The sequence below is a fragment of the Protopterus annectens genome, chromosome 2.part2, assembly GCF_019279795.1.
Source record: "Protopterus annectens isolate FY-2018-M chromosome 2.part2, PAN1.0, whole genome shotgun sequence".
Classification (NCBI taxonomy): domain Eukaryota; kingdom Metazoa; phylum Chordata; order Ceratodontiformes; family Protopteridae; genus Protopterus; species Protopterus annectens.
In genome coordinates, this window is record NC_056730.1 from 411,240,187 (window position 1) to 411,252,915 (window position 12,729).

Consider the following 12,729-nt stretch of genomic DNA (forward strand, 5'->3'; position numbering starts at 1 on the left):
AGACTAGCTCTACTCCACCTAAACAAGCATGAACTCATATTTATCCTCTCCCTCTATATCTCCCCCTGGTGATAATGTCTCATCCCTTGAAGACATTCTCTCCTGGGTCTCTTCCATCAACACTCACAAAACAATAATCGTGGGTGATTTTAACATAAATTGGGCCACAATCCAATCCCCACTAACTCACTCAACATTAACCTATATAACTTCACACAGCCAATCAGTTCCACTACCAGACCCTGAAATAACTCCACTACTGTAAGTACAATAGATTGGATTCCAGTAACCCATCCTTACTATATCTCAGACAGTTGTATTCTCCCAGACCCACTAGCTGACCATTTCCTCACTTTCGCCCACCGTCTTCCCTCTTCTGTGCAACTAACTCACACCTATACTTCCTCTCACTGCTTAAAAAACTTTCATCCTGAAACTTTCATAAATGCACTAAAAAACACCAACTGGAACCCTTCAAAATCCCTTCCCCTAGATAATGCTCTCTCCTACTGTAATACCACTTTCACAAATCTACTCAGCTCCCTTGCCCCCTAAAAACTAAACGCATAAAAAGTAACCCTGCACCCTGGTTAACTAAAAACACTGGTTTCCATGTGACTTTGTGACAAAGCATGGGCATGATACCAGAAATATAAAACCTCTATTACCCTTACTGAATATAAAACACTACGCAATAAAGTCAAAAGACTCATAGCCTCTGACCGCAAGTTATATTTTACTGCCCTCCAAACTAACCATAATACCAATCCCAAACTGTTTTGGAAAGGAACTACAGCTCACCTCAACCTTGGAAAAACAGAAAACCCTTGCCCAAACCCAGATGCATCCGACATGGACTTAGCAACCCAATTTAACTCCTTTTTCATTGACTCCATCAACAAACTAACATTATCCTTCACCAATAACTCCATAGCTCCTCCTCTTCCTGCTCCCACCCCTTCCTCCCCTGACATCCCAAGCTCCCAACCCCCACCTTTCTCCATCAATCCCATCTCCATATCTACCATAAAAAAAAAATCTCCAAAAATTAAAACCTGGCTCCAGTGCCCCTGACAAAATCCCCTCCTACTTCCTAAAAGTAGCTGCTGAAGCAGTTGCCCTTCTTGTCACCATACTAATAAATTGGTCAGTCTTAGAATGCCAGGTCCCCCGACTTTGGAAGAAGGCCTTTATTATTCCTCTCCATAAAGGAGGAAATAATGACGTCCCAAAAATTTTTTTGCCCTATCGCCATCCTATCTCCTATTTCTAAGCTACTTGAAAAGTGTGTCCACCAACAACTCTTAACTTACCTAATCAGTAGTCAGCTTCTTACCCCCACACAACATGGCTTTAGACCAGATCATAGTATCTCCACTGCCCTCCTCTCCTTCCTAGAAACAGTCAACAAAGTCTGCGACTCTGGCCACTTCGTATCCACTCTCTTCCTTGACCGCCCTAAGGCATTTGACACCATTTCCCACAATCTGCTTCTTACCAAACTCTCTAAATTTAACCTATCCCCTTCCTCTACCCAGTGGGTCTCGAGCTATCTCACAAACAGGCAACAATCGGTTAAATGGAAACAAGCTACCTCTCCCTTTCTAAACATATCCACAGGCATCCCCCAAGGTTCCATCCTAGGCCCACTATTATTCAACATATTCATAAATGATTTCTTCCAAGTCATTCCTAACTCCAGTCTCATCCAATATGCCGATGATTCTACTATAATCTGTTCCTCCCCTTCCATCACAACTCTTAACAGTCTTTCATTGAACAGTGGATGCTAGACAACCACCTAGCCCTTAATGCAACTAAAACAAAACTTAAGCTATTCAGTGCCTCCAAACCTCTTCCTTAGACAAACAATCCTTCGTAATTACCAGCAAAAATAATACCACCCCCCCCCCCAGGACTAGTCTCTGACACAAAACTACTAGGAATTATCGACTATCAACTAAAATTTGATAAGCATCTACAAACCAATATCAAAAAAACTCTTATGACAAAATATCCAAATTTGCAGCAAGTCATATAGCCTCTTCCCACCACTGTAATTCGCTTCATCAACTAAGTTGGCTAGAATTACCAAACTTCCTCACATATACCCAGCTTATCCAAGCACGCAGACTCGTACATAACCCATCTCTTTGCCGCTCCCTAGCAAATACCTTTAAAATGCACAAGCCAGATAGACTCCTAAAATCCAATTCCCAAAACCTAATTAAATTGCATAAACAAAACGTCCAGCTGGAAATCACCTGATGTCCTTCTCTCTTGTCCGCCTCTGGAACTCTCTCCCTTCTCCCATCCGCACCACTAGTGGTCTCTCCTTGTTTGTTTAAAACCTTACTGCACTCGCACCTTACTTCACAATGGAAATGCTCTTGCTCCCATCCAACCTAATTCTGACCACACTTTCTTCCTAACTTTCCAAAATTATTTGCTGCCTATCACTGCCTCCTAAACCCGTGTGATGTATTCGACCAATAACTAAAAAGTTACCTCATTGTATTTGCCTAAAAAAATACAAAATTAGTACTTACTGAATTAACCTGACCCGATGTAATTTTGCAAATATTTTTATTTCTGTATTAGGTAACATTTACTTGAAATGTGTGATATGGATTTGTACTTTTTCTGAACTATGTAACATTTATTTCAAATGCATACTATGGATTTATGCTTTTTTTTTTCTATACTATGTACCTGTATTTTTCTGGAGCTTTTCTCCCCAGGACTACATTGAAAATGAGCTCCTTGTAGCCCAATGGACTATCCTGGAAAACAAACTACAAGTAAACAAAAGAAATGTTTTCAACTAGGACTGTTATCAGTGTGGTTTCTTTTCATTTATGTAAATGTGTGATTGCTTGTGTCGTACGTGATTGTTTAATAAAAATATTTCTTTAAAATAAAGGGTGGGAATTGAATAATTTATGAAATGTAGCTTTGGTTATATGATATAAAGCAATATGTGAAGTATTTTTGTAAACGTGAACTTGTTAATACAGTTTAATTACTTTTATATAAATGTAAATTTGCTTATATCAGAATTAATGATTCAATAAAAGTGTTTGAAAAGTTTCATTTATTTTAATCACTTGAGTGCATTGGATTTATTTTTCCTTTTAAATTACTGAAAGACATCTCTTGAACCAAAGCCTAAGTGTGAGCTGCTTTTTTTCCTGAACAGCTGCAGAATCCTTCCCAGACGGTGGTTTTAGTCACCTTTTCTGGTTGATTTTCTTTCACGGTTTCCAAATTACATCCAAGCAGTGTACTTAATAGACAGTAACTGATTTTTACCCATAAAACAGTTTCAGTGGCATTCCTTTGTCACTGCTCCTGTTTTCACACTGGGATTACTGAAGTTAAGCCGCTGATCAGTATGCGGCCATCTTGATAGTCTAAGCAGATGATGTCTGTATGCCAAGATGTGCCAGCATCCAAGGGATTATGATTTCTGCCCACTGTCAGGAAGGGTATAGTTCTGAGAAGTCTGGGCATACGTTGTACTAAACGTGCAGTAAATTTCCCATTACCATTGACTGTATCAATGGACACAAACATCTGCTATGAAAGCTAATTACAGAATTATATTTTTCCATTCTCATTTTCTGATATACTGTTTATTATATAAACTAGTATCTGCAAAGTTATAACTGAATGGTACTCCCTCATCCCACGTTCATATTATAATTTAAACTGACAAGAACTGCCCATTAACACCAGTTCTTAGTTGTAACTGTTTCATTTAGTATGAACAAGTTTCATTTAGTATGAACAAAAAAAGAAATTGTTAGTGATTCGCATGGTAAATTTGCATATGAAGCTTCAGTGGTACCTCGAGAATGTGTAATGTCAACACAGACCTTCCATTAGTCATAAGAAGCAGCCTGTTCTTTGTAAAAAAAAAAAAAAAAAAAAAGAGAGAGAAGAGATGGATCCAAGCCTGCACTCTCTACAAAGTGGTACCCTTTTGAATCCAGCCGGAAATCAGATCTTGACCACAGAATCCTTCGGATATGGCCTAGTGTACACATTCCATCCATCTTAAAGTCCAGGGAAATGAGACCAAACATTCAGATATAATATAAACCAAGAAGAAGTGTTTCCAGTCCTGAAAGGTGTGATGGCATTTAATGATTTCTGATAACCAGGGGTTCTGTTAGTAAAGACAAACAGCACTGAAGTGATGTACATAATCAAACAAGGAGGAGCACACTCTTCCCATCTCTGTTGCTTAGCCCATGCAGCTCTGGGTAGTGTCTGTCCATGGTTCTACATCTGATGGCCTAGTACCTGCCAGGGGACAGTGATAATCTAGCAGATCACCCCAACAGGTCAGAAACAAACCCACATGAGTGACATTAAACAAGAGCATTTTTCTAAAGATAACCCGGAAATGAGGTGTGCCAGAAATTGAACTTTATGCCACAAAACAAAATAGGCAATTAGGAAAATATTGCACAAGGACCACAGACAAGTCCTGGAAGACAGATTCCTTCTTCCCTTGAACAGGTCTCTTTCTGTATACCTTCTCTCCCGTACCTGTCACCTGCAGGTTACTGCTGGAGATCAGAGAGGAAGGATCACAGTTTATCTTTATAGTACCTTTTTCTGGCCAAGGCAGCATTGTTTTTTTCTACTCCACAGACTGAACAAGCAGGATTCTTGACTGTTAACTCAGAAGGTAAACCTGTTAACTCAGAACAGGGGAACTGTCATACATCCCAACCTGAGCACCTTGAGTTTGATAGCAGGGATGACTTGATCTTTTCTCTTCTCTTCAAGGACTAACTTTTGATAAGATGCCCTGGCCATTTTGCGAGATGCCAGCAAACAAAGTATTAGGAAATTACACATATCAAAATGGAAAATATTTGTAGAGTCCGATGCTACTCTGAATGGCATCTACCCCATCTGCAAAACTTCCTCTGGTACTAACCTGTTTAGCTGAGCTATTTAGTTCTGGGCTTTCTCATTCTTCAGTCCAAATTCATGCATTGGCCATCTCCACCTGCCTCTCAGTGCAGCCACCCCTCTGTTGAAACCATTTTTAATTGACATTGTTCATCTCAGGCTTCCCAGGAGCAACAGATTTGGAATGCCTTCTCCCTCCTGGGATCTGTGTTTTGTTTTGGAGAAGTTTGCCCTGCCCATCTTTTCAGTGTTCAGCCCCTTCAGACATTAAGTTTCTTTCCTGGAAGCCTGTTTTTCTGGTGGCTATAACCTAAGCTAGGTGAGTGACGAAATTGCAAACTCTAATGTCCACCGATTCCTTTTTGATTGTCCACCTTAACTGGGACACACTTGAAAGAAATCCTAGTTTCATGCCCAAAGTGATGATGGAAGTCTCTTTGAACTCCTGTATACACCTTCTTTGTCTTCCTCCCTAATCCTCAAAACAAGGGTGAGCGTATCCTTCACTCCCTAGATGTTCATAGGTAGCTCAGAGTAGACAAAGAACATAAAGAAAAATAGACCAGCACTTCTTATGACCTTTGCTAGCTACAAAATTGAAAAACCCATAACCAAACTACTTTCAAGTGGATCCCTTAACTATATTGCTTTCTGATACAGACACTATGGTAAACAAGCCCCTTTGCAAATCAGAACACATTCTACCAGGCCACAGCAGGTACTACAGCCTTGCTTTGTAAGGGGGGGTACCAACTAAAGAAATTTTGGAAACCGCTGCATGGTCCTCTGTTCACACATTTACCAGACATTACAATTTATCCATCTTTTCTACAACCAAGTTGCCTCTGTTATCTTGCAGGGTTTTCTATCTTCAGCATAACCTGTTTTCAGCCACCCATTCATTTTCTTTGGGATTCCTCCCAGGTTGTTACTGTAACAGTAAAACACTATGAACCTAGTACAGTTGTATCTTAATCGTAAATGTAGATATTAGAGTGTCTTCACTGTTGCAGTATTCTTTCCCACCTGCCCTCCCCTGCCTCCTCTTATGGTTGCATTGGGCTCCCTGCTTTTTCTCCTCTGCAGGATCTCCCACCAATAGTGTAGGATTCAGATCCCCCTATACAGTGTCCCATTAAGGGCAGATTGGGTGCCTTGTTCTCTTTGGGTCTCAGAGTGTGGGACATGAAGAAAGAACTGAAAATATGGCACCAGTCAGCAGCTTTTATACCCAGACATTATGACATTGGGGAGAGGGTGTACACCAGGCCTGGAGGAGGGGGAATAGTCTCTAGTATTTGGGCCAACCAAGGGTTTCCACAGCAAAGAAATGCCAGGTTGTTGTTACGGCAACAATGAAAACATCTACTTGCCATACATCTAAATGTAACTGTACTTTCTTTCCTACCTTTCAAATGTATACTGACCCTTAATTTCTTGGATTTACATGGTTTACTTAGATATGAACAGATGTAGTGATGTGTGTGTTGTGTGTGATCTTTCCTCATTATTTTGTTATGATGATCTGATGGGTTAACTTGATCTGGTGAAGCTGATGCTGATGAAGCCCAGATTTAATACTACTCCAGATAAGGGCAGCCAAAAATGGTGTATAACACCATTTAAAGGATTTATGCAGTGGGGTTCTTGATTTTTAAATATACTTTGAGGTCACACGAGCTCAGAGAAAAGGGAGAAGCTTGCAGGGTTGGCAGTAAGATAATCTCAGTATAATTACTACTATTGTTGTAACACCATTATATGAATTACTGAACATATACTGTTTTGCCTGCAGTCACGACTGAAAAGGTTTCTTGGACCAGTCCGTACTCATTTGCGAAACAACAAGTGAAATTATTGTAAAATTGTAATGGTCTTCCCATCTTGCATCACTTAGAATGTCACACTATGATAGGATTAGGGATGAATAAATGTATTCTGGTACCATAGAGCAGCTGGTGTTTTTTTTACAGAATTCAGTTAACTGTTAGAGTAACATTTCCTTCTTTGAGTAGTAGAAGCACTTCATACAAGGATGTTTTTTTTAATGCAGTCTAATATTTTTTTTTTTTGTTTCTTGTATGGCTCATTAAATTAGTATTTTACATTGTGGAATATTGCTTTAAGCAGAGAAGGAAAAAGCCAAGCCTTCATTGCATGAGGAAGAGGAACCTGAAACATTTATTGGTGGAGAGTGGGATTATGCTGACGGTGATGATGATTACGACGACGACGAGTTTGCCATCAGTAGTTTACCAGAAGATGGAGAAAAGGCTAAACAGCCCGATGAAAGCACATCATCCAAGTAAGACATTGATCATCTGCTAAAGGGGTCCCTATGCAGCATTCATTTCTTTTAAGAAATGTGTGTAGCCCCTGCAAGTGGGCAAGGGCTGGAGAGAAATCATTTTTCTATAGATTTCCTAAATGTATTACGTAACACACCTCTTTTCAAATGCACTTTAGTGAATTTACAGTTAGTTGTCAATATTTCAAGTTTTACGATGAAAAGGAAAGTAGTGATTTTTTTCTTGAATATTGTTGGATAATTTGGAGATGTTGAGTACGTGAGCATTTTTTCAAGTGGACATAGTCAATGTTTATTGAGATGTCCCTTAAATTTGATACTTCCTCTACTTTTTGTAATTTGTTTTTTGTTTTTCTGTCATACTTGCTTTTTTAATATGCTGTAATTTTTGTCAGATGTAATGGCTATTTGGACATATATTTTAACCAAGCCTCCTTGGTAGGAAAGAACTATATATTTGCACAAAAAGTAACGGATGCAGCCTCAGATTTTTTGCCTACATATTAAAAGCTTTCTTTGCGCACTTGTTTCTTGTTGGTTGTTGGTACTTTTCTTTTCTGGTTAGAGTAAGCAACGTAAATATCCAAAGCAATAAGGGTAGTGCTGGTTCAAAAGTGATTTTTTTTTGTTGCTTTCTTTTAGGGAGGTGGAGCTCAAGGGTTCATCAAATTACCACTCCACTGGGAATCAGCTTCCTGAACATAACTGGTCAGGAAATCATCCCAATGAAAAAGAAAAAAAATCTTTCCTTTTTCGGAGGCAAACTACCCTGCACTCCCCCTTGTGTGGGAATAGTCCCTCAGCACATCCTACATTTTACAGTACTAACTCCACACCCACATAAGCAAGAAGGGGGAATCTCCCAAAAGAAGTGATATTGGTTGGTGCACACTTAAAACCATATTGACAATGACTTTGTATGAAAGTCATTAGTTGGGAGTTCAACATCACTGAGTTGGCTTCTCATGCAGTCTGTTGTCTACAAGCATAAGAGCAGCCACGCTTATGTTCTTTTTGGACAGATTCATGCAAAATTCCAGATCACATTTTAAGTAATGTGGCTTGATGCTAATTAGTATTACCAGATAACGTCATGTGAGAGAGAGAGCGAGCAAGAGAGAGCACTCTTTCAAAAAGGTCAGAGCAAGTTCCTGTTTCAGAAATATCCAAAGCCAGTTCGTTCTTTTATAGATTGTACATGGCTTTCAGTTCATGAGTTATTATGACTTCATATTAGCTACCTCGGCATTCGTCAAAATCTATTGCCAATCATTAATGGACCGGAGTTCTGCTGTGGCGAACCCTAACCGGGAAAAGCTGAAAGACAACAACATTAGCTTAGCTATACCATGCGTCAGCTAAATCAGTTAAATGTTATATAGCCTGCTGTCTTGGTACAACACAAGATTGAATGAGTAATCAGAACATTTAACATAAATATACATTTTCCTTCTACTGGCTGTAAATTATCAGACAACCTGATTTTGATCTGATAAGAGGATGTCCATATTTGATTTTGTAGGACTGATGCAGGCATTAGGTCAGTTTTGCAGTTAAACTTTGCAAGGTTGCCTTGAATCCTTCCCTGCCTGTGATGTATCACTCCTCATATATTGTCCAACTGTTTGCTCGTTGAAGACTATCAGAGAAAGATTACTTTAGGTTATACCCCAGTGTTTTGATTTTCAGCAGAAAATTGGTTAGTGTTCTGTGCAACTACAAACGTAAGAATTGAAATGTTGATCGATTCATAGGTAGATAAAAGGCTAATGACCACCAGGGCCTTTATAAGCCTAGCTACGCAAACCAACCCAATTGTGTCCCCATGTAGCATGTGCATTTTAATTGTAGGAGTATGTTAGGTGGTTGTTAAGGGTGTGTGTGTGTGTGTGTGTGTGTGTGTGTGTGTGTGTGTGTGTGTGTGTGTGTGTGTGTGTGTGTGTGTGTGTGTGGAGGGGGGGGGGGTTCTTAGTTAGGGAATGTTTACTGTTGGCTTCTGTCAGTATACTGTGGCCAGCCTGTGGATGAATTTCTGATTATCCATCCAGAATTAGTTACGGAAGGTTTACTGTTGGCCTCTGTGTCTGTAAGACATAGGGGTGAGCTCAGGGATCAATTTATAATTTCCCATACAGTAGTCAAGGTTATGTTTGAATAGGGTTAGGGGTGGACTCTGCTTCAGTGGATGGGGAGCCTATACCAGAGCATGGAGATCCTTTGAGACACATGTGTCTTGCCAGTATGTTCTGTTTATGTTGCATTAAGTTTAAATTTCTGGATCTAGTATTTTTGGTGCTGCTTGTTTTGTGGATGCGAATATTCATTATCAGGCTGGATCTAACGATACCTTTTATGCCAAGCATAGATCGCAACCTGTAAGAGACTGAGTATAGTAACAGGGCTGTAAGGTCATCTGTATAGGACAGTATGTCCATTCCCTGAACTCTATTAGTGAGGAACTTCTGTGGACTTAACAGCTGTTGTATTTTCCTAGTCAGGTACTTTCTGAGGGGTGGGGGGCATTGTACTTAATGATGGGTCTGATAAGAGCAGCGTAGAGTGGTACTATAACTTTCTTGGACCTGGATGCCATCCTCTTATGAGTTGGGCAATATAGAATTATTTTTCTCACTGTCTTGGGTATGTGTTGGTTAAAGGCCAGATTGTCTGCATATGTTCCCAGATCTCTAACTACCGGGTGAACTGTTAGGGGTGTCTTGTCCACTCTAACAAATTACTCCATTGATATTTTCCCTAAAGGTACTATAACGCACTTCTTTGCATTTAGGTTTAATCTGTCGCTTTGGCACCAGTCATTTTGGCAGTGTTAGACTCTCTTACAGGATTTGAGTTTCATGGGGGAATTTTATGACAGCTTCCAACTTGTAGTCATTTGTGAACTTGGTAGGCCTTGACATTAGCCTTGGTCTCAAAGAAGTAGATACCAAACAGGAGTGGGTCCAGCAGGGACCCCTGTGGTACTAAGCTGGTGACTTACCTTTTTGTGGAGGTGGTCTCAACAATCTTGATGTCTTTGGTCCTACTTGTGAGCTATCTGGAAATCCAGCAAGTTATGCTGAGATTTGTGCCTGCTTGGGTGAGTTAGTCCACAACACCTGAGGTAGGCTGTTGTGTTGAATGCCTTTACCAACTCTAGGTCGGTGGTATGCACCATTTTCCTTTCATCCATTGCTTTGGTTACCTTCTCTAAGAAGTCTACTGGGTTAAGTAGGCATGACCTTCCTTGACAAATCCAAACTGGGATGGAGCCAGAGTCTGTAAGCTGCCAATGTCTTTGATCATTTCCATGATAATTCATTCCATGGCTTTGATTGGTAGACTAGTCAGACTAGGAGGCCTTTAGTTTCTGAGTTTAGTTGATGGTCCATCCTTGTGAAGAGGGATAACTGTTGTCCTCCTCTGTTCACTTGGTACATAGCCTGTTTTGAGTCTGTAGTTGAAAAGTGATTCATGTGGTCCTAATAGGTCATGTTTCAAGCCATTTAGGAGATGACCTAGGATATTATCGGGCCCCACTGAGGCTGTGTTTTTAGCCTTGATGAGAACCGCTGTGACCTGCTCCCTGTTGGTTAGTTGTAAGGGGTAGATGGGTATTTCACAAGGGGTGGCGAGTGAAGTTTGAGCTGTATTTGTTGGCCACCAGATTTGCTGTATCACTCTGCTCACTGAAGGTGGTACCATTTACTTACCAGTTCCCTCACAATGTTGAGTGTTAAGTGTGAGTTTATGGACGTAGCTGTAGAAGGCCTTGTGGTTTTTAGTCTGAGAAGCTATCTTGACCTTGTTGCATTTAATTAGTCTATATAGTTTCATGTTTTTATTAGTGAGCTCTTATGAGAGGTGCTACTTTTGACTTTGGCCTTGACTTTTTTCCTTTTGGTGTTTACCTTGTTAAGGTTAGGATTCCACCAGTGCAGTTTGTTTTTAGGGTTTGTTTTGGGCTTATCTTTGGTAGGTCCAGCAGCTTCTCTGCAGCAATTCACATGTTTGTGCATTGTTTGTGACTAGTTTTGTACAGGCTGTTGTGAACTCTGGGTTAGGTGGGGAATTGAATTTTAAGAAACTGTTGCTTAATAGATGTAGTTTGCTTTTGAGTAGTTCCTAACTGTAACAGGTTTTGCTGGGTTTTCTTTGTTGATTATCGCGGTCGCCTCACAGCAAGAGGTTTTTCTGTTCGATTCTCAGCTGGGTGCCTTCGGTGCAGAGTCTGCATTTCCTCCCTGCATTTGTGTGGGTTTCCTCCCATGTTACAAAAACATGCATGTGGAGCATTTTTCCCTGGGCCTCTGCTGAAAATTGGCTTTGTTCCAAGTTGGACTTTCCCAGTAAACAAATGTAAAAATAAATAAATTGATTTTTATTTTGAATGAGACAGCTGTGTTTCCTATCATGGGGTGAAGGGAGGGTGCAGTGTTCTGCTATGTTGGTGAGAGCTAGGTACAGTATGTTTGAACCTTGTTAAAGTGCCCTTTAACTGACAAAGGGCATTTGTATTAATAAAGTCCAGGAAACACTGTGCCTGGAAGTTGGAGGCAGTGTATGTTTCACAGTCTGTAGAGGGGTATTTTAAAGGTCTCCCCGGAATAGTGTTATGTTGAATGGAGGTTGCCTTCAGTAGTTAAGGATAAGAGCTGTGGGATTCTTATGTAAATGATGACCTATAGCTTGATATGATAATGGACTATATCTGAGGTGATTTGCACAAAGATGAACTCCAGGGTATTATCCTGTTTAACTAACTTTGAGGCATACTTGTTGCTAATGTAGATTGGGATGCCTCCACCTTTAGTCCCGGTCCGTGTTGCAGATGATCTAAATGTGTGGATGGCACTATAGCCATGCATTGCAGCTGTAAACCATGTCTTTGTAACAGCACAGATGTCTGCATCCTCCAGAGTGAGGAGAGCTTTGTAGAATGTGGAGTTGGCTTGTTAAGGTTCCTAGCATTGAGCAGTAACACCTTTTGGTTCTTTTGGGTTTATGTGCTATGTTGGTAGGCTTGTCACTTTGGCATTGGAGTGTGAATAAACTTTAGCTAAAATCCAGAAGCGGGGAGGTGTGACAGGTTCAGGCCATCTTTAGCAAAGCAGTTTGTTGACTAAGTCCTCCCAGGCTGACGTATTGAATCCCCCTGGACTGACACCAGAAACTAAGCTAATTGTTAGTCCATCGTTTTTTGTTCAGACTGTGGAATCATTCTCTGTGAAGGTAGCATGCTTCTTAGTGCAAGGCAGATATTCAGAGAAGTTCATAAAGTCTCTCTTCATATAGTCCAGGGAGATATGTCACAGGTCATTTATGACCACATGGACTATGATAGAATGATACTGGTACCAGTGAAGCAGTGACTTGAGTGTATTTGTAACTTGGCAGATCCTGGCTGTAGATAAGCAATTAACCATAATCTTCCCCTTTTCCAGTCTGGTAAGTGGAGTAGCTGTAGTGTAGTACAATGGGATCATTATGACAAG

General features: G+C 40.3%; 1 protein-coding gene across 1 annotated transcript in view; it reads left to right on the plus strand.

The window, feature by feature from the left end:
* Positions 1 to 12,729, plus strand: part of LOC122795947 (transcription factor TFIIIB component B'' homolog) — a 586,977-nt gene that overhangs the window by 535,308 nt on the left and 38,940 nt on the right. Inside the window, exon 10 of the mRNA XM_044064430.1 lies at positions 7,060 to 7,234. Coding sequence (XP_043920365.1) covers positions 7,060 to 7,234 — 175 coding nt within the window. The remainder of the gene's footprint in view (positions 1 to 7,059; positions 7,235 to 12,729) is intronic.